Genomic DNA, 23,249 nt, shown 5'->3' with positions numbered 1-23,249 from the left:
CGAGGCAGAGTTTCAGCGAACGCAGTTCTGTATTTGTTGAACCTGTCAACTAATAGAAATCGATGCTATATGTAGTATCGGGGAGAAGGGCCTAAGAAACATCGACGAGAGCCGAGGCGCTGACGGCTCCATCAATGCGTTATCGGTCCTTCAAATAAATAGTTTCGCCGAAAAGGCCTACGTGACCCTGGCTACGAGCGTCCGCGGAACACGTGCGCAGTGGACCTAAGAAAAGACAAAAGAATGCTACAACGGCCAGAGAGTCAGTTGAGAAGCAGAGTGTGAGTTGAGCGGACACAGAGTGTGCATCGACGTGCGACGATATTGTAGTCGGTCCTCTTGTATTAGAATATCACTTCTTAAAATACATTAAACTTTGAACCCACCATCATTACTTGTCCTTATTCTAAGAATCCATCAGTTACTACATATTTTGGGGGGCTCCAGCCGGGATTTAGAGTGCCAAGTGACAAGTGAAGTGTTCAAGTGACTGTATTCGTGAAAGTGATATCTGAAAACAATGGCTGACTACGATACAGGAGAAGCAGTATTGACCGACGAGCAGGTGGCTCAGATGCGAACATCTGAGCTAAAAGACGAACTGAGAAGACGACGGCTGAGACTAGCGGGCAGAAAACGCGAGCTGGTAGAACGATTGCTTGCTATGTTACGCGTAGAGCGGGAACACAATGCACGAGAAGATGATCCAGAGGATAATAATGATAACGAATTTGAAGAAGACGACGAAGACGACGATTAGCATGGTTGGGGACCGTTTGGACGTTAACGGCCCAGGAAATCGCAATCTAAATAGTCAAGAAGAGGAATAATCGAACGGTGTGGAATTCCAGTGATAAGACGATCGAGGCAAGACGAGCCTAGGTGCACGGTGTTAACGTTCAGAGACGTAGAGGACTCGTTAGAGAAATTCAGCGGGGACGATCTGCCGAGTGTAAGTCGGTGGATCGAGGACTTCGAAGAAATGGCAAAAGTGTACGGTTGGTCAGAGATGAACATGGTAGTTTTCGCGAAGAAACTGCTCACAGGCTCCGTTAAATCTTTCGTGCGATGTGAACGAGGCATGACGTCCTGGGTAAAGCTAAGAAAGGCACTAAAAGACGAGTTTGAAGATGCAGTAATGACTGACAGATACACCAGGAGTTAGCGAATAGAACGAAGAGACCAGATGAGAGTCTGCAACAGTACATGAATATGCGGTATATATTATATATGAACAGTACATGAGGTTGCGGGACAAGTCGCAAATCAACTATATCATTCAAGGCATTCCCGACGAGATCGCAAACAAGGCTGTGTTGTATGGAGCTAAGAACATGCAACAGATGAAAGAATACTTGAAGCAGTATAAAGAGATGAAGAGGGATACGAAGGCGGAAACAAAATTTCGGGAACGCAAGCACGATATGGGAAAACGATCGGAAATGCGAGATCAGTCGGGGCAAAGAGTTAATGACAAAAGCGGTTTCAATTGTGTCAGTGCGGATTATTCGAGTGTTAAGTGTCCGAAGAAAGAAAAAGAACCCGAGAAGAAGGTGTCGATAGATGACTGTAAATTTATATCGGTAGTGGATACGGGTAGCGATCCCACACTTATACGGCCAGACGGGTATGAGAAGTTAGGATCACCACCTCTAGGTAATTCCAAGCTTGAGTTTGAAGATTTGGGTTCGACTGACAATGAGACCTGGGGCGAGGTGACGTTTCTACGACTTGACGATCAGACTGACGGTTACGAAGACGCGCCGAATATATCGAAAGTTAACGTAACAGAGCAGTGCGACGAGACAGATGTATCGCACGCACAGGAAGCGATTCCGGGAAGCGATTCGCGATATCATTGGGGGGTATAAGCCGGAGAAGACGCGGGACACCGGGGTAACTTCAAAAAGCGTTCCAAAAGCGACAAACCCGTAGCACGAAGACCGCGAAGACTGGCGCCGTCTGAAAAAAGGGAAGTAGACGATTTGATGGAGTTGTGGACAAGCGAACACGTCGTTAAACCACCAGACTCCAAGTATGCAAATCCTATAATAGCAGTACCAAAGGTAATGCAGGTTCAGGTAGTCAGGCAGGCGCACGAGCGTGGGTATTTTGGGGCCACCGTAAACAGAAGCGCGGGAAAAACTCCTTTCCAGCTACTGGTCGGGGTCGAAAGACAGGTCAAGGAAGATGCACAAGTTAGAGAGCTGATCGACGAAGAGTGGGCCGCGAGGTTCGAAGAGCAACGCCGCGAGCTACGGGAGGACGCGAAAAGGAAGATCGCCGCAACTCAAGAGAAGAATAGGCAAAATTACAACATAAGAAGAAAGAGTGCGAAGCAGTACCGCAGGGGGGACCTTGTCGCCATAAAGAGAACACAGTTCGGCGCAGGGTTAAAACTCGGGGGCAGATTTTTGGGTCCGTACCGGGTAGTGCGAGCCATGCGGAATGACCGTTACACCGTGGAGAAAGTAGGGGAGTATGAGGGACCCGCGCACACCTCGACGACTGCCGATTTCATGAAACCTTGGGTCCTGAACGCCGAAGATGACGCATCCGAGGACGACGAGAATGAACACAACATCTGAAGGCAGATATTACTGCAGGATGGCCGAGTGTAGTATCGGGGAGAAGGGCCTAAGAAACATGGAGTTAACTATAGACAATGTCGCGAGAGCCGAGGCGCTGTCGGCTCCATCAATGCGTTATCGGTCCTTCAAATAAATAGCTTCGCCGAAAAGACCTACGTGACCTTGGCTACGAGCGTCCGCGGAACACGTGTGCGGTGGGCCTAGCAAAAGACAAAAGAATGCTACAACGGCCAGAGAGTCAGTTGAGAAGCAGAGTGCGAGTTGAGAACAGAGTGTGAATCGACGTGCGACGATATTATAGTCGGTCCTTTTGTTATTGAATATCGCTTATTAAACTAGAATAAACTCTATTTATATTCCTTTTGTTATTGAATATCACATATTAAACTACACTAAACTTTAAATTTACCGTCATTACTTGTCCTTACTCTAAGAATCCAACTACATATATTTGTATATTTCTATATTATTATATACTTGAGGTAGAGAGACATTCGCAAGCCACGAAATCCTCAATAGCAACGTCGTAGCTTCAAGAACAGGTGAATTGAGTGGAAAACTGGGTCATCGAATTTTCACGCGGCAATTAAATCGCCTGTCAGATTTGTAACATGGCCACGCGTGTATTGTCAATAGGAGGAATTTATTGTTACAACTCAACATATACAGGGTGTGACGGAATAACGCGTCAAACAGGTGGGAGGTGACCGGTTGTGGCAAAGTAAGAAAAAGATATGCGACAGAATTTGTTCGTCCGAGGCTTAGTTTTAGCTTAGTATACTCGTCACGCGTAAATAAAAAATTAAACCAGTCGTTTCATTGCAATTTAACTCTACATTACAACGGCTCGTTACATACACACCCTGTGCTTGACGAGTATACTCGCCGTCGCTTACATTCTGCGACGTGTACCATTTTCGGTACACGTCGCCTGTTTTCTGCCACGTGTACCATTTTTGGTACACGGTTTTCAAAGAGGTCGCGACAGCTAAGTGACTAGGTGCGATTGTCACTACATAAACATCGAATGAAATTGCACTATGGCATACTCGAGCAACGATTGTATCATCCGACAGATCGATCTTCTCATCAGAGCAAATCATCAGATTCGATGGTCGCTCGAACCTGGTCGTATTTTACGCGAAGGAAGATTTCCCCGCCCGCGCACAGCCGCCTTCCGCATTGCACCAGATCGACGTTACGTCACTGTTTCACCCTTGGCAAGCGGCGAGCGCGGCCGTTTTTCCTCTTAAGTCGAGTTTGCAAGCGCGCGGCGCTGCCATTTGGCGGCCAACAGTCGCAGAAACCGCGGCAAGCAAAGCTTAATTACACCGAGCGCAACTCTTTCGTCGACGTAAACGCGAAGCGAACTCGCGTCAAATTAACGCGTCAAATTAAAAATTGTGTCGCGCGGTATAACGAGCTCGCGACGACAGAATGGAAATTCGACGAGCAAACGGAAACTTCTGAATGGGAAAATACGACGTTTCCAAGCGGAGTTTGCCGCAGAAGTACACGACGGTCGTACGAGAGAAACGATAGAAACGCGCTTTAACCAGACAGCTGTTGAAGACGAGTATACTCGTCGAACACGGATTGCGCGTGGCTGTCACGATAAAGAATTAAGTTGTGACGAAACGACTATTTCATTTCTTAATTTTATCGCTGGCGGCGTATTTTGGTAAACCGAATGTGTGAAAAAAGAGATTCGTTTCAGACGAAATTGTTTAATTTCGTTCGGACTAAAAATTATAACTTTTCAAATAATCATTTTCTTCCGGAATTCTTGCAAAGAAAAATATACATTTTAAACTGGAGAAGTCGTGTTATACGACAATTAGTAACATTTGTTTATTTATTTAACTGAAACATATGTAGTTTGCATATGAACGAAAAAGGTTCGGGAAAAGTCAATTAATGAGAAAAATGTTTAGTTTAAATTACAATTTTAATGAAAATACTCGATATTGTTTCGCAACAGACGATTAAACAGCAAATTTCAACTACTTTTTGCACATAAACAACACAAAATATTATCATTTCTTCGTGACGAGTATACTCGTCGAGAACAGCTACCTGGTAAAAACGTTTTCTTCGTTCGTAAAATCGTAAAATTTTTCGAACAGAAGCGTCGAATGGTTTCAGGAAGACGTGTTTTCGTGTTACAATTAATTGTTAGAAAAATAATTTATTTAAATATATATATTTATTATATTTAATTATATATATACTTGCATGTAATAAAATCAATTTTCTCCAATTTTTCCAATTTTTTTTAAATTTACCAATTATTTGACAAATTTCAATTTTTAAAAACTGTAATAACTAATAAATCAATAATAACAAAATTACATAAAATTAAATAGTAATTTCCATTTTTTTATTTTTTTTTCAAAAAAATCTTGAGTAGAACTATACTAGGTGGACTCATATATTTTGCAACACGTGACTATAAAAGATTATCAAGCTATTTCCATGAAGAGACTATTAGTTTTATTAGGAAACTTTAACTTTTAGTTTGTCAGGGACGAGAAGAAACGTAGAGCACTATTTTTCTATTTGCTTTCCTTATCTTTCGTGCGATAAATTTTACAAACTAAAAGTTAAATTATCCGCTAAAGTAACAGTTTCTCAACAGAAGTAGGTTACTCGTTTTCTACAAAGAATGTCGAGCTGCGTGGATTTATATATTCAAAAATATATGACGCCATTTAGAAATATAAAGCTGACCTTTACCACCTATTATTTATCTATTATTTATTATCTATTGTTATCAATATTTATTTTACCGTATAATTAATAGTAACGAATATATCTCGGCTTAGACACACTTCTGACTCACCCTGTACATTAAGTTACTTTCCGATACCAATTTGAACCTATTTCAACACTTATCGTAGTGTTCCACGAGTTTTTCTATACATTCGTCGTACACTTCTGCCGCCTGTGCACGTAACTATCGTTTCACGCGGTCCTTTAAACCCGCTAACTTTGTTCGACGTATATACTCGTCGGGTGAAATAAAAAATTGCCATTACAATATAACAATACTATAACAGTATAAGAAGTGAAAATTTCAGTCAAAGATAACACAAATGACATTTAGCGGCAGTTTTGTGCTTCCAGTAAAATTATTATGTATTACAAAAAAAAATTTTTTTTTTTTTTTGAAAGGAAAGGGTTCGATTATTTGATTATTGTTGAGGTTATTCGGTGTGTAAACAGAGAAAACACGCGGATAAATTGTAATAAGTAAAAATACAACTTGAGCTGGTCCAGATCCGCACGCTAGCTGTGTTACCTAACAACTGAAAACCCCGAAGCCAACGTCGCCTGTCGTTTTGCTTCACTTCAACAGCAGAGCATTCGTTCTGCCTTCGACGTATATACTCGTCGCTGCTCGATCTTAACTACGCGCCCCGTAGGCGACTTTTCGAACTAAATTCCGCAGTTAGCTGGTTAAGTCATCGTTTCTTGCGAAGCTCTTGAAATTTCGTAAAAACACGCTGATCACCGACACGTTTGCAAACTTCGCCGTAATGAGAGACGAGCGCGCACGAACACACACACACACACACACACATACACGCGCCCTTTCTACTCGTCGAACAAGCTTCTAACAGTTTCTTACCGCCGCAAACCGCTGTAATTTGACGGCGCAGTTCTTCTGCGAGAAGGTTTGCAGCGTTGGAAAAACGCGAAAGCGCGGCTTTTTCAATGAATTTTCCATACGACGACCAAAGTGTCAAATATTCAGACGGAAAATTTGATACGACTTGTGCGAACGTATGAGCCAAGCCCGGTGACCTTGTACGAACACATTCCATCGTTTTATGTGGTTTCGATATGTGAATTGGTGGTATGTGCTTTTTACATTTACGGTGCTTTCTCGGACGAGTAGTCGCGCAGCCTCTTCCCCCTCCCTCCACTTGCAAAAACTGAAGTACACAGTCACACACGTGCACACGTTCGTATTTCCGCCGTGCATTATTTATGGCACATGTATTTGCTATTTTTTAAGGGGGAGTCTCGCTTCGAGAGAAAAAAACACGGGAGCAAAGAAAAAGTGGTACGTCGTTTTTTGCTGCCTTTCAGACGATAAGCTTCGCGACATTAGAGTCGCGACCCAACTGATCATTTTTCCACCCAAAACGTCTTTTTCGTTGACAATTTAGAAATCACCCTCTAGATTTAAACATTAGATTCAGCTAGAATCAAACGGATGATAATCACGATATTACACACGATATAGTACAAAACCAATTCTCAATCAGAACCGAATACGAAGATCTTCCAAAAAAAAAAAAAAAAAAAAATTTAGAAATTCATCGAACGATGCACGAGGACGTGTAAGAAACAGAGGTGACCTTGACTTTTCATCGAAGCAAAGCTCTTTTCGCTGGTAACATCCTTCTCGCTACACTACCAGAAGTAGCTGACAAAATCACGAGGACTGATTCTTGGGTCACCCTGTATATGAATTGTATGTATATGTATATACATATTAGGCTATTGCGTATACAACACATATACAGTACCTCTACACTGTTACTTATATACGTACACGTAAATTGATTCGAAATAAACGTGAAAAAAAAGATGGAATTTTTCAACGAAGAAACAATCGCGTTCCATGGAAACCAAATTTTTCGAGAATCTGTTTCGAGAAACTTTTCAAAATTTACGCCTGTCGCATTCGCTATATTTTTATATTCTCCGCTGCAAGACGATATCACGCGAACTGCCTCCCCGAAATCATCGCCGTGTTCACCGAGCAGCAGCATCGATTTCGAACAGTTGCCAGAAATGTTCGAAGAAGAAGAAGAAGATCCGAGTTCGTTTGCCTTCGCATACGATTACAGCGAAACGACGCAACTGCGTAGCTCGTCGAAGAGTACTGGTCGTCGTTTGATATTTTCCAAGTTCCATAACGTTTCGTCGTGTGTTTGAACGCGTTTGAACGTGTTCGATCGTGTTTGAACATGTTTGAAAGCGTTTGAACGTGTTTAAATGTGTTTGAACGTGTTTGAAAGCGTTTGAATGTGTTTGAACGTGTTTGAACGTGTTTGGACGTGTTTGAGCGTGCCACTGCTTCTTATATGCAAGCGCAATTAGCGTGGAATTATGTAATTTCACAGAAACGCGACTTCGCCGTGTAAAGAAGATTGCAAAGATACGCTGAATGAATCGATACGAAATAAACGTGAAGAAGAAAAACAGAAAGAGGGAAGGAAATAAAATTAGTAAAAAGAGGAACGCGCGTATGATCGAAACCGCATTGTTTGAGACAGCACGACGAAGTTGGAGCTGAACACGGCGACCAATGACCACTGCGAAAGCATAAAAAGAGATTAGAAATGTGCTAACAAGATTGTTATCAGAAATTGCACGTCATTGCGTGCAGCTTGTAACGATTTACATTGTCTCGTTCCGATCTCGCGGAATAAACCTCGTTTCCGTATGAAGCGGAAATTCATTCAGCTTTCGCATGGAAATTGAATGTAGAGAGAGAGAGAGAAAAGCGACGAATTTAATGAAATGTACTACAAAAGGTGTGAACAACTTGTTGTCGTGAGTGCTGTAAGTCTACATTACCACGTGTAATATAATTTGATATAATTTGAGATAATAAAATATATGTATCAGATTACATATATCAAATAACATATAATATCAGATTATATTGCCATATTGAAATTACCATTTGCCTGAAGTTTGAACAAAAAGTTACTTGAGGCCAACAAACGTACTGTTCATGACAAAAAGTATGCACATTGATACGGTTAAACAAGGCTCTTAAAATTTGTACAAATTATTTCACATTTTATATGAAGAACTGTACACGTACACGTTGTGTGTGACATGTTTCTGCACGCCATACGTAACCAAATCCTACCGACCAATCTCATTACTTCCGGTGTTCTCTAAGATACTAGAGAAAGTAATTTACGACCGAATATAACCTATAATAGAAAAGAATCGACTAATACCGGGTCACCAATTCGGATTCAGAAACAAACACTCCACGATAGAACAAACGCACAGACTCGTCAATGAAATCCTACAGGCGCTGGAAACAAAACAATACTGCACGGCACTCTTTATGGACATCGAAAAAGCATTCGACAAAATAAACCACACTAGCCTACTACAATCAATCAGGAAACAGTTCCCGGGGCAGATATACCAACTAATCAAATCATACCTAAGCAGCAGAAGCTTCATAGTAAAAATCAAAAACACACACTCGGAAGCTAAAGAAATCAAGGCAGGAGTTCCGCAAGGAAGCGTCCTAGGACCAATTCTATACACATTATACACGGCCAACATACCAACAACTAACAACAGCAAAATACTGACATTCGCGGATGACACAGCTGTACTAGTCAGGCACACCAACCCTGCAACAGCAGTTACATTACTACAAGGGCATATCACAAAAATAGAAAAGTGGCTTCAAGCAAAACAAATCAAAGCAAACCCCGAAAAATGCAAACACATTGCATTCACACTGCGAAGACAGAAACCACCAAACATCGTACTAAACGGCACACACATAATACAAACAAGGCAAGTCAAATACCTAGGACTGCACTTAGATTCACGACTCACATGGAAACAGCATATTAAAGCAACAATAGACAAAATACAGATGGCAAGGAGACAAATGTACTGGCTAACAAGTCGAAAATCCAAAACAAGCATAGAAAATAAACTAAAAATATATAAAATGGTCATAAAACCAATCTGAACGTACGGAATAGCACTATGGGGAACAGCAGCAATGAGCCATATAACCAAAATAGAGGCAATGCAATCTAAAATACTCAGAACAATAGTAAACGCACCATGGTACCTTAGAAACGAGGACATTCGGAAAGACCTGGGAATACCAACGGCCAAGGAGGAGATCAACAAAAGTGCAAGAAGGCACGGAGAAGGAATAGCAACGCACCCAAATCGGCTGGCAGGGGAAACAGTCGACACATCAAGCATAAAAAGAAGATTAAAAAGATCTCCCCAACAGATCTCACAAAGGACGTAACCTAACAAACACGTATTATCTGAGATAATTAAAGAAATAAATCAATCAAATTCGAAGATGGTATCTTCTGGCTACTGGGGGTAGCCATCCACATGTTATAATACTATATCACTAAGCTATAATATTTTACCAAATGTCCAACTGGACAAATTGTAAAATAAAATGTTTCTGCACGATTTTCTTTGAATTTCCATGAGCAGAGTTAAATGCAAAACAAATAAAAGCAGAATTATAGACAAGTACAGACCAATAACAAATTGTACCGATTCAAATGAACAAGGAAACAAGTTTCTATCAAATTTTTCTACCAAAAGTATGCACTTTGCTGTGATCCCATGAGATGCAACAGCATTGTCCACCTATCAAAGCATAATCAAGTTGTCCATCTGCATAACAAGGACAAAGAATGGTACGTTTTATCGTCGTTATTCGAGTCACAACACTGTGGAGGACACAAAATGTGTACCTTTTCCAACTGACCATAATTTGATCGACTATGGCACCTGATATGGGGTGAAATACATAAATTGCATAAATGGTGAGTTTGTCAGAAAAATATAAATAGAAGACGCCAATGTTTCAATATATTCGCTACATCGCTATATATATATATATATATGTCGGAGATGGAAGGACAGCGGGATTTCCCGTGCGGAATGTTGGGAAAAACCCCAATATCTTAGCTCAGACTTTTAGTATAGCTGCACTTAAATAATAAAAATAAAAAATAGTTCTAATGTTCCAATCTGGCTTTGTGACGATGGGTTCGGGTTCAAGGTGACATAGCGAGTCACCAGACGTAGCCACGGTCACGGGAGGGACTTGTACCTGACAGAGGTACGAAATGATTATACGACTCTTTTTAAAAACAAAGATTGACCCGAGAAGTGGGGACAGGAATATACAAGGGCAGTTTCATTTGGATTACGAGTTACTTATCGAGGAAGTTACCCGGATCGCGTATTACATTTGCACTCGTCATCCCGTGGACCGTGGGTTCGCTATTGAACCCGAATTCGTTTCAGCATCATCTCGACCATCCACATTTATACTAACTAGCTTGCAGTGTCCACATTTATACTAACAAACATCAGGTACATCCACGATCGCAAAGTGAATAAAGGTTCATCGAACGCCCCCAAAATTCCAACCTTAATCCGACATATATATATATATATATATCACTATACTATATACAATGGCTCGAATAGACTCGAATTTCTCAAGGTCGCCGGATAACGACGAGACTGTGAATGTTTTTTAATTCATTTTACATCACAAAAAAAGCAATTGATTCCAGGCAAGTCTTCCATGAAAAGTGCATGAGTCGGAAACGTTCCACGTACAGGGTGTCCGAAACTAAACCAGTTAAGTTCGATTAAGGTGCGTTTGACGAGTATACTCGTCGTCGCTCGTGCGTATTTACGCGCTCCACGACCTAACCTCGCCACAGATCTCTAAAACGAAATTTTGCAGTTAACTGGTTAAACGACCAAACTGCTAGAATTTGATCTACAAAAAAAAAAAAACAAAAAAGAGAACAAAATGTTACATAAAGTTTGCCAATAAACGTCTTGCTGCGGCGCTGCAAAGAGATAATGTCGCAGGCATGAACAGACAACGATTCAGTTGTCGAAACTCAGGAAAATTCTCTTTGGAAAACTGCGCGACGTAATTAGTCGCATTGTTTATCGACGCAGAGTTTGTGTCGGGGCGCGAGGGCAAAGCGTTTCGAAACGAGGAGCCAAAGGTAGCGGGCAATCGTGTTTGTTATATTGTTATATTTTATAACTATCAAATTGTTAGCTTGCGTACACGAAATTGTTGCCACATGATAAAGAACACGTAACTACGCTGATACGATAATACAGTCGACTTCTGCGTATTGCGATGGAAAATGCGTCGCTGTTTATTTCGTTTATTTATAACTCTGTGTCAAAGCATCCTATTAACGAACACTGTATAACGATATTTTTCTTTCTTCATTCTGCCTGTCGATATTAAACTCTGACAGTTTGGGCGTTCGAGTTTGCGACCTACTCTATGTACAATTTTATTTTAATATCGCGATAGTTGAATGACGAATCAGTGACAATTAGAGACGCACAAATCACATCATCGTAATTATTGCGTCTGAAACTATAAACAAAAATTTCGATGACTCATAAAATTGGAACGCTCTGGCTGCTCAAGTGCATCTATATTATAACAATTACGTAAAGTGGAGGAAAAAAAAAATAGACAAATCTTACGAAACAGGAGAATTCAATGTGAAACTATACAGAGTTAAGGTATAGTTGTACGTACAGCGTGTCCGGTTTATCTCGAATCGTGCAAATATTTCGAAAGATACAAACGATAGAAAAAGATGTTTCAGACAAAAATTACTATAAAAAAAAACGCTATATTTTTGTCAGTTTGACCTTAAAACTTGGTGCGAAGTTTGGGATTGGGATTAGTATACCTGGAAGACCTTCGTGTTTTCTTACGTGTTCTTGTAGTTGATATTGGGACGTTTTCAAAACACTACGAACTTGTGGTTTTCGCATCATCAGCTTAATTATATCGTCGTGAAAACGTTCGAATTTTAGAGAGCAATATAAGTCAGATAACTAAAATTGAATACACGACACTGAATGACTATTTTGGAAACATTAGAAAACTGCAATTCTTCTCCTCGATATAAGTTTTGTTTGAAACGTTTTTATTATAATATTTTTATATTATATAATAATATTATAATGTTTTTTAATGTGATATTTGAGCATTTCCCCCCCCCCCCTCAATACTGCGCAAATTTGATCTGAAACGTTTTCTCCTATCATTCAAACTATTCGAAAAATTTGAGCGGTTCTCCTCTTCGATATAATTTTTGTCTGAGGCATTATTTCGAATTATTCGTGCTTTCCGTGATATTTCAGCAGTTGTCCTCACGATACAAGTTTTGTTTGAAACGTTGTTTCGAATTATTCGTACTTTTTAAAATATTTGAGCAGTTGCCCCGCGATACAAGTTTTGTCTGAAACATTTTCTCCTATCATTCAAATTATTCGAAATATTTGAGCGGTTCTCTTCCTCCATATAATTTTTGTCTGAAACATTGTCTCGAATTATTCGTACTTTTTGAAATATTTGAGCAGTTGTTCCCACAATACAAGTTTTATCTGAAACATTTTCTCCTATCATTCAAATTATTCGAAATATTTGAGCGGTTCTCTTCCTCCATATAATTTTTGTCTGAAACATTGTCTCGAATTATTCGTACTTTTTGAAATATTTGAGCAGTTGTTCCCACGATACAAGTTTTGTCTGAAACATTTTCTCCTATCATCCAAATTATTCGAAATATTTGAGCAGTTCTTCTCCTTGATATAATTTTTGTCTGAAACAATGTCTCGAATTATTCGTACTTTTTGAAATATTTGAGCAGTTGTCCCCACGATACAAGTTTTGTCTGAAACATTTTCTCCTATCATTTAAATTCTCAGAAATATTTGAGCATTTGTCCCCCTCAATACTATGCAACTTTTATCTGAAACGTTTTCTCCTATCATTCAAACTATTCGAAAAATTTGAGCGGTTCTCCTCTTCGATATAATTTTTGTCTGAGGCATTATTTCGAATTATTCGTGCTTTCCGTAATATTTCAGCAGTTGTCCTCACGATACAAGTTTTGTTTGAAACGTTGTTTCGAATTATTCGTACTTTTTAAAATATTTGAGCAGTTGCCCCGCGATACAAGTTTTGCCTGAAACATTTTCTCCTATCATTCAAATTATTCGAAATATTTGAGCGGTTCTCTTCCTCCATATAATTTTTGTCTGAAACATTGTCTCGAATTATTCGTACTTTTAGAAATATTTGAGCAGTTGTCCCCACGATACAAGTTTCGTCTGAAACGTTGTTTCGAATTATTCGTGCTTTTCGAAATATTTAAGCATTTGTCGCTCATAATACAACTTTAATTTCAAATCCTTTCTCCTATCATTCAAATTATTCGAAATATTTGAGCATTTGTCCCCCTCAATACTGCAAACATTAATCTGAAATCTGTTCTCCTATCATTCAAATTCTTCGAAATATTTGAGCATTTGTCCCCCTCAATACTACACAACTTTAATCTGAATTCTGTTCTCCTATCATTCAAATTATTCGAAATATTTGAGCGGTTCTCTTCCTCGATATAATTTTTGTCTGAAACATTGTCTCGAATTATTCGTACTTTCCGAAACATGTGAACATTTGTCTCCACGATATAATTTTTGTCTGTAACATTGTTTCGAATTATTCGAAATATTTGAGCAATTGTCACTCACGATGCAAGTTTTGTCTGAAACATTTTCTCCTATCATTTAAATTCTTCAAAATATTTGAGCATTTGTCCCCCTCAATACTACACAACTTTAATCTGAAATCTGTTCTCCTATCATTCAAACTATTCGAAATATTTTATTTACTCTCCTCCTCGATATAATTCTCGTCTGAAACATTGTTTCGAATTATTCGTGTATTTGGGTCCGATACACCTGATACACCGATACACGATACAAGTTTTGTCTGAAACACTGTGTCTCGGTTCGAGATAAACCAGACACAGATACGTATATATGTAATTAATGATTTTTAGAAACGCAAGTTTGCACAACTAGAATTTAATTTCCATGGAAAAGTTATCGTTGTCGGAAAGACATTAGGCGAGTTGATAAGAAAAGTGTTTCAGCTATTACAGACCGACCTTGCATGTCCAAACGATTCGCGATTACCACGCTATTATTCTCTTCCGTTGCCAACGCGTATAACGCTTCCACTATTATAGGTTTCCCTGCCAAACGTAAAAACTTTTGCCGCTCCTTAGTCCTTTCTATATAGCTATATTTCTAGCTATATAGCTATATAGCTATATTTCTATATAGCTGTCTATATAGCTACACGTATAATCAGCGACAATAAGATTCGTACAATTGTAATTGCCAAGCTCTATATTTTCAATAAATATAGCAAAGTACCAAGAAAAATGTATTACGTTATGTTACAATAGCCCACGTAGATAACGTAAAAAATACTTTCCAGTTATTGTTTCTTACCTGTATTGTTGTCCAAATATTAAGAAAAATATCTTAAAAATATATTAAAAGAAATATTAAGAAAAAAAAAAAAAAAAGCAACACCGAGAAAGTTCGAATTTTGATATCGCAAGACGTTCCAAATATCAATGCCAATTATACACATAAAATCAAACAGCAATTAAATTATCCAAATAAAACTGAAATTAATTACGATTACTCACGAAAGTTTGATGTGTAGTTAGGTGCTGCCCCATACGTTCGACGAAACGGTGTAAAAATTTTGAAATATTGAAAATACAATTTTTCTTAAACAATTAACACTGTTTTCTTTCCAATCTTCCGCCAAACGTTTCTTTATTAACGTAGCCGCTACTTCTTCGCCAATCCACTTTCTCTTCTCCCGCTGAAATAAAACTAACTCTACTGTTTCTCCAAACTTGTATATCTGTTTCTGCTTACTCCAGACAGCCTAGTAACACGACTAACGCGCACTTATAAACACCACGCGAACGCGCTTCGACCAAACGTCCTTTCCAGAAATTGTATACAAACACTGGCAGAGCCTGAAGGAGAATTAGGCTAAAAAACTGCCAAACATGGGGCTTGTGTGAGAAACTTTTTTCTAACGTAGAACTTCGCTGGTTTCGGCGCTTGCCTTTGGACGACCATAAATAATAACTCGACAGTTTTTTCCTACTGTTACGTATATTGTTATTGGCAACTAAGTGATGGCGTATTTTGTCGATACCACCTAATGACACGGAATTTGCAAGTTTTCAGAGAAATTATAACAGAAAAATAACAGACTGTATTAACAGTTAAGCATTAATTTTATTGATTAATTTTGCATTTAATATCCAGCTATACGTATTGTATGCTTAACCACAGATTTGTACGTTTTTCTTTCTGCAAGAAAACAGCAGTATTTTAGTATATTCTATAGTCTATACAGCAGTATAGTATATATAGTATATATATAGTCTATTTTAGTATATTCGTATAGATATTTCTTATTTCGCCTAATTTCGCCATTTTAAACATCTCGCTTAGTTTTTACGATAGGAGAAAGCATCAGAGCGGGAGAATATTCGATTAGAAGGGCAAATGTGTTAGGCAAGAAAATATATGGTCAAGGTCAGATCTATTTAAATGGCGCTTTAACTCGTCGGCAAAGACGAGTTGAGTTGTCATTGGCAAATGATTTACCTTCTGCAAAATTCTATTATTATGAAACATACTAACATATTTTCCTATATTTGTCGACATTTCAAGATCCGAGTATTTTTACAACAGCAATCTTACAGCTGGCAAAAATAAAAAAGGAAAGAAATTTAACGATGAGCATTTACGTGACCTCCAACGAGAAAATCACTAAACGTTTGCCATTAATTTCAATACTCGTTCCACGACGATAAACGAACGAATCTATCGAGTCAGATGAAACACTCTGTACATGTATCGCTGTATCTATAGAAAAGAAAAATTGCAGAGTTGAAAATCCACCGTATCTTTCACTTTTTCCTCCGTACGTTGTTCGTGCAAAGAAAAGATGATGAAAATTCGCACAATTTCAACCAGTTGCTAAAATACGGTAAAATATTGGCTTGGCAACTAAGTGATTGCGGACTTTCTCAATACCACCTAATGGCAAAATCCGCAATCACTTAGTTGCCAAGCCAATACAAGGATTACAAGTTTGAAAAAATAGGAAAACTTCTGCATTTTCCCGATTTCTTTTATTATTTTCGCATCGATTCTCACAAGAACGACGATTTACGATCATCGATCGTTCGCGGCTGATGCAAACGAGCATCGCCACGTAACTTGCGTGTCCTTTTTGTCACATGACCGCGCGACGATGGCAAATCGATCGGAAAAATACGCGCGGGACAGCGGTACTTTCGCTGAACGATAAAACCGAGCAAAAACGACGATATCTTTGGCAAGTCGGTTTTTTGAACCGACGTCGGCCGGTTCAATTTCCCGCGCTTTTTGCTCGTTCGCCGATCGTATCGCGTCGCGTAAAATACGAAAGATTTGGAAGCGTAAAAACGTTGTTGGTGGACGGTTGTTAAAAGGAGAGCGTAAGGCAATGGAAGGAGAAAGGAAGTGGCAAAATGACTGACTGAGAGAAGGTTCGATGTTGCCGATCTAGAAAACACGGTGCATCAACGACGACAAACATGGAACCTTAAAAGGGAAGATGGATGTCTGCGCGAGCATATTCGCAAAGTGTTTTGCATATTTTCCAGAGATTATTTGCATATTTTGCATAGAGAGAAAAACAAACGAGCTGAGAGAAACACGGCTGTTTATTTTGCAGGAAACAGTCGCAATGTTCAAAGCAATAGCTTGTTTCTTCCAACAATAATACACAGTTGTTAGCGTAAATATGTAGAACAGAAATCTCGTCATGAAAAAATGGCAACGTTTTTGGGAAAATGGCACATTTACAACCTACTGTTTAAATTGCAATTTAATAATAAAATTGAGAGATGAAACAGTCGTTTCGTTGAAATTTATTCTGAAATTCTGTGTTATACAGCCACGCGTACTCTCTGCTTGACGAGTGTATTCGTCGGGAGTAAAAAGTGGTTACAATTTGTTGCTTAATTTTCAATTTAATAATAAAATTGAGAAATGAAACAATCGTTTCGTTGAAAATCATTTCGTTGAAACCTAATTATATGTTATACAGCCAGGCGTACTCTCTGCTTGATGAATGTACTTCTGAAAGATGGGTACAATTTGTTGTTTAAATTGCAAATTTCATAATAAAATTGAGAGATGAAACAGTCATCTCGCTGAAACTTAATTCTGTGTTATACCGCCACGCGTACTCTCTGCTTGACGACAAACCTATGAAAGACTGGTTTCAATTTGTTGTTTAAATTGCAATTTCATAATAAAATTGAGAAATGAAACAATCGTTTCGTTGAAACTTAATTCTGTGTTATACCGCCACGCGTACTCTCTGCTTGACGAGTATACACGTCGCGTGAAAAGTAGCTACGATTTTGCAGTTTAAATTTCAATTTAGTAATAAAGTTGAGAAACGAAACAATCGTTTCGTTGAAACTTAATTCTGTGTTATACAGCCACGCATACTCTCTGCTTGATGACAAACCTATGAAAGATTGGTTTCAATTTGTTGTTTAAATTGCAATTTCATAATAAAATTGAGAAATGAAACAATCGTTTCGTTGAAACTTAATTCTGTGTTATACCGCCACGCGTACCCTCTGCTTGACGACAAACCTGTGAAAAACTGGTTTCAATTTGTTGTTTAAATTTCAATTTAATAATAAAATTGAGAAATGAAACAATCGTTTCGTTGAAACTTAATTCTGTGTTATACAGCCACGCGTACTCTCAGCTTGACGAGTATACTCGGCGCGTGAAAAGTAGCTGCGATTTTGCAGTTTAAATTTCAATTTAGTAATAAAGTTGAGAAACGAAACAGTCATCACATTGAAAATAATTTCGTTGAAACCTAATTATATGTTATACAGCCACGCGTACTCTCTGCTTGATGAATGTACTTCTGAAAGATGGGTACAATTTGTTGTTTAAATTGCAAATTTCATAATAAAATTGAGAGATGAAACAGTCATCTCGTTGAAACTTAATTCTGTGTTATACCGCCACGCGTACCCTCTGCTTGACGACAAACCTATGAAAGACTGGTTTCAATTTGTTGTTTAAATTTCAATTTAATAATAAAGTTGAGAAATGAAACAATCGTTTCGTTGAAACTTAATTCTGTGTTATACCGCCACGCGTACTATCTGCTTGACGACAAACCTGTGAAAAACTGGTTTCAATTTGTTGTTTAAATTTCAATTTAATAATAAAATTGAGAAATGAAACAATCGTTTCGTTGAAACTTAATTCTGTGTTATACAGCCACGCGTACTCTCAGCTTGACGAGTATACTCGTCGTCGCTCTCTTTTTGCCACGCGTTTTAGCTACTCATTTAACTGTTGATTTATGGACACATTGCTTAACTTTGGTAGCCTGTTTGATACTCTGCTATCGCGAATTATCAACCATATTTCAAATACGTTTTTTCCAATTTTCTTTCGTTAGCCGTTTCGTTGGCAACTAAGTGATTGCGGATTTTCTCAATACCATCTAATGACAAAATCCGCAATCACTTAGTTGCCAACCATAATGTGATGTCTTTTTCTATGCAAACTCGCGTGCTTCCGAAAAGAAGAACTAAATTCAGGACATTTCGATCGTGCGATACCTTCGCAAAATGTGATACATCGTTTCGACGTGTACGATCGACCGTAATATCCTACAATTTTGCGCCGTTGCCTCGTAAAGCAAGAAAAATGTACGTAATCCGTTTCAAGTCCATTAATTCCGTGTTTCATGACATTTGCTAAATATCATCTTATCCTTTTCTGGCGTAATTCTGCGTTTACGTCAATGGAATAAATTATTCAAAAAAAAAGAAAAATGAAAGGAAGGCTAGAAAAAAATAAAATTTTATTAGAGTCTACTCCAAAAGCCTTCTTTACGACCAACAGCGGGAAATATTTTTCTACTATTTTTTATACTAAAAATTGGCACAGTTTCATTTTCAAAGTTCTTCAAATCATATTTATAATTAAATTATATTTTTAATAAAATTGCTGCTGCCATCATGTAACGTTACCGCTGCTCAGAATCTGTGGATCATCGCGACCACTTGCCCACAGCATTTCTTTTCTGTCCAAAATTTCTTTCCAAATTTCGCTATTTAAGTTTGCACAATATGTTTCAATTAATAATTAACTTACACAATTAATTAACTTTTCTAGAATATAAATATATATATATATATATATATAAATTAATTGCAAATGTCAATCAAACAAATTCGAATTCATCGACTGTTCGAATATGAACAGTCTGTTTAATGCTGTTTCATCGTTGGCGTTAAAATCGACTTTTCAGACAATCGCCGCGGCAGCTGGTGCAGATCATCTTGCGTTTGACGAAGCTTTTGCAACGAGTATTCTTATTGGTCTATACCTTTCCATCGAATTTGCTAATTTTAATCGACTTCACAAATTTAACTAATTTACGATGAAATTAAGGTCGAAGCCAGTGGACTTATTTATTTCGTGCAACGATGACAATTACCTTGTCCATCATTTTTTTTTTTTTTTTTCAAACGGCCCTAGACACGTGACAAACGCTGCACTGTTGGTTGAAACGAAGGAAATTTCGCCGGAAAAACGAAGCAAATTTTACACGCAGGCAAATGGCAATTAAACTTGGGGCTGCGAAGTTGGCAGTTATCGCGATCGCAGCGAGCGAACCAGCAGCAGACGATTAGAAAATATTCCACCGTTTGCGTTTCCATTTCGCCGTGCGAGATCGCAGCGTGCGATATTCGTTCGCAAACTGCCAGCAACGAAACGCGCGAAGAAAAAGAAAAAAGGGAGAACAGAGATGTGTTTCTGTGTTGCGCAATATCCAATGTATTGGGTTGGCAACTAAGTAATTGCGGATTTTGTCAATACCACCCAATGACAAAATCCGCAGTCACTTAGTTGCCAATCCAATAATTAATTTACAATTTTGACTCTTGAGAAAACTGAACTACGTATGAACATATACGCGTAGAAATAAATAAACTGTTATCTTTATATTTGTAGACAAATATATACTTAAATATGTACATCTGTGAAGATGGTTAAAGAAACGGAACCATAATGGCTACATAACCTCAAATATTTCTTGTACCAATTTTTTTTATTCTTCAAAACTATGCGAGTCTTGGCAACTTGCAGGTTTCGAAATTTTCCATAAATTCCATAAATTCACCGATTTCGTTGTAGACCCACAACGACCTTCGAAATGACGCGGTTTCTTATTCGCATGGTCAGCGATCGTAATAGAAAATGGCTACTGTTAATTTATTTCCGCGTTGTGTGTGGCGCCACACGAAATAGCGATGGCTGCCACGTATTTCGAATTGGCGTTGGATATCTGGTTGACTCGATATATCAAAATATTTCTATGATATCCCGTGAGTCATTTCACCACGATAAGATAAATTCCAAGAATTTGTAGCTTTGGTCGCTATAATTAGTAGCAATTACCATAACTAGATACGTATTTCGACATGGGAATGTTAATGACTCGCGCTTTTTATCATTCTTATCTGTTTCTCGATTTTAAGTTACATCGGATCAGTTGATGCATCCTCGAGTCTCGTGTATATGCGTGCACACATACAGTGCAGCCTCGACAACACAGCAGATTAGGCACACAGACGCGTCGCGTGGACAAAAACCTGCGTATCATATTTCAGTGTTCGAAAACTGAACTATTTATGTGGACGTACGTGTACGTAACAACCTGTTGTCGACTGGCAGCTTCGTTCTACATGCTACGCGTGTTATCGCTGTGTTCTTGTGGTAAAATAAGTTAGAGAAAAGTAAAGTGAGTTATTAAGAAAATTACGTGCATAGGAGGGAGAAGAAGCACGTGTGACGATATACGTACGCAGCGTATACATACATAGACACGTATACAAGGGTTGGAGTGGTGATTCTACGTGAAAAAATAAGTCGAAAAAGAAGAGTAACATTTTTTCGTTTGAGGCTTCGTTTTCGAGAGAAATGAGTTTGAAAAACGGTCGGCTGACCCTGTGCTTATCGTAAGCTTCGCGGCGCTCGATTTCTCTTTTCGCTCGCTGGATGCACCGTACGTGCGTTCGATTCTTTAAACAGAGAAACTATACTTATGGCGCGGCAATTTTTTATTTATTTATTTATTTTTTTGCTACAATTTCCATCCTCAAAATTATAAAAATATACGGGTGTGCTATGGCGGATAAAAATGACCAAAACGATCAAAAATGTGGAAACAAAACTGAGGAATTTAATATTAGAAAGGAAGATAAGATCGATATTAAACGAATTTGAAAAAAGCAAGATACAAAAGATGCCTTGAATTTTACAAAAACAATTTTATTTTTACGTGCACCTTTTTTGCTACTGTTTTACCATCAACCTAAGCATCGAAAACGCATCCAACCAACTCGTTCGAGATTTTGCATAAAATCTCAGATAGAATTCCTAAGTTGCTCGTATTTCTCGTTTCTAGAGAAAAAAGGTGGAAAATCTACTTGCTTCTGAAAGCGTGTTTTGTGTAAGAATTGGGGGAAATTCTGGGGAAAAGTCGTGCGACTAGATAATGAAGTGGTCCAGACGCTGCGCTCCTACCACGACTTCACGACCTCAACTATTGCCAGAGATAAAGAAGCCATTCATTCGGGCGGAAAAAACGAAGCAAGTAAATCGACAGGACTAATCGATAAATCAGTGACCCGAATCGATCTGATCGCATGATGGCACTCGGGGCCACGCGAAACCGGCCGACTGTGCACTGGTTTTTCGTCGCTCGCGGTTCCGATGCACACGACAGTGCACTCCCGTTCGAAACTCTCGATTCTCGTTCTCGTTTTATTTTCCTTCTTCTTTCTTCTGTCGTTTTTCCCTTCGTCTACTGTGACTAGCGGCCAGATCTCGGATTTCAACGCGTTTGTGGGGAAATTGTATAATATAATGCGCGTGACGATGAAAAAATATAGAAATATGTAAATTCTATAGAATACAAATTACCCGCTAACCGATAGTTTCACTTTTGCTTTGTTTTACTATTTTGTTGAATAGATTAGATGACGAGAGAATCGGCAGAGATATTTGCGAGTATAAAAATACACGTGTTTTCATGTACCTCGTTTTATTATTCAATTTATCAAATCTTAGGCGCTGTATTTTATTTACGAAATACAATTTCGCGGATATTCCACTTTTTTTCAAGTCTCACACGTTCCTCTAAAAATCGAAGAGCGAAAAGCAAAAGATAAAAAGAAAGGCGAGAAATACAGCGAATAACGTGTCATCTAAAGAAGAATATTCTACGCACTCGACTTACAGCTTTATCTTCAGTGTACGTTCTACCTGCAGTTGTTTATTTTCAATTTTCCTTAATCTTCTATTGCACAGCGCCCACTGTGCAATTATGTGCTCCTTTTGATTAAAAGAAAACACAAGTGCCACTGTCCTCGTTACAACGATAAATACAAAGATTATGAAGATTATCTGTCCAGGTATTGGGAAGCATAAATACAGCGTGGTAATTAAAAGCGATAAGAATGAGATACGCGAGGGTAATAGGGCAAAAGCAATTAATTAAATTAATGACTAAATGCAATCAGTGACACGCATCAATGACGAAAGTCAGGTCATAAGAACCAGGCAAAGCTTTTTGAGGTAGTGCGAACAGAGTCTTAAAACAGTGTTCATCAGAGCCTAGAACTCTTCCTAGTATATTAAACCGCATTAAGTAACACATAAACGTACATTAGTACTCAGTCTCATTAAGAGACTAATAATCAGTCTAAGTGGCCAATGGGTCAGATGTAAAGTAAAGGTCTGATATGAATTAACAATACTAGAGAGTACACAAGTACAAGATCTGAAGTAATAGATTAGCATCCGATAAAGTGATGGTAGGCATTAAACTCAGGGGATGGA

The 23,249-nt window shown here is 38.5% G+C and overlaps 2 protein-coding genes across 6 annotated transcripts in view; one reads left to right on the top strand and one right to left on the bottom strand.

Annotated features, from left to right (window-relative positions):
• LOC126874947 (phosphofurin acidic cluster sorting protein 2) overlaps nucleotides 1-23,249 on the bottom strand; it is a 206,007-nt gene that overhangs the window by 166,058 nt on the left and 16,700 nt on the right. The window lies entirely within an intron of this gene.
• Nucleotides 1,250-4,794, top strand: LOC126874950 (uncharacterized). Its single transcript, XM_050637496.1, has one exon. It carries the CDS (start codon nucleotides 1,989-1,991, stop codon nucleotides 2,586-2,588), a length of 600 nt encoding a protein of 199 aa, XP_050493453.1. The 5' UTR covers nucleotides 1,250-1,988; the 3' UTR covers nucleotides 2,589-4,794.

Source organism: Bombus huntii, chromosome 17, assembly GCF_024542735.1.
Source record: "Bombus huntii isolate Logan2020A chromosome 17, iyBomHunt1.1, whole genome shotgun sequence".
Lineage (NCBI taxonomy): Eukaryota > Metazoa > Arthropoda > Insecta > Hymenoptera > Apidae > Bombus > Bombus huntii.
This window is presented reverse-complemented; position numbering and strand designations above follow the sequence as displayed.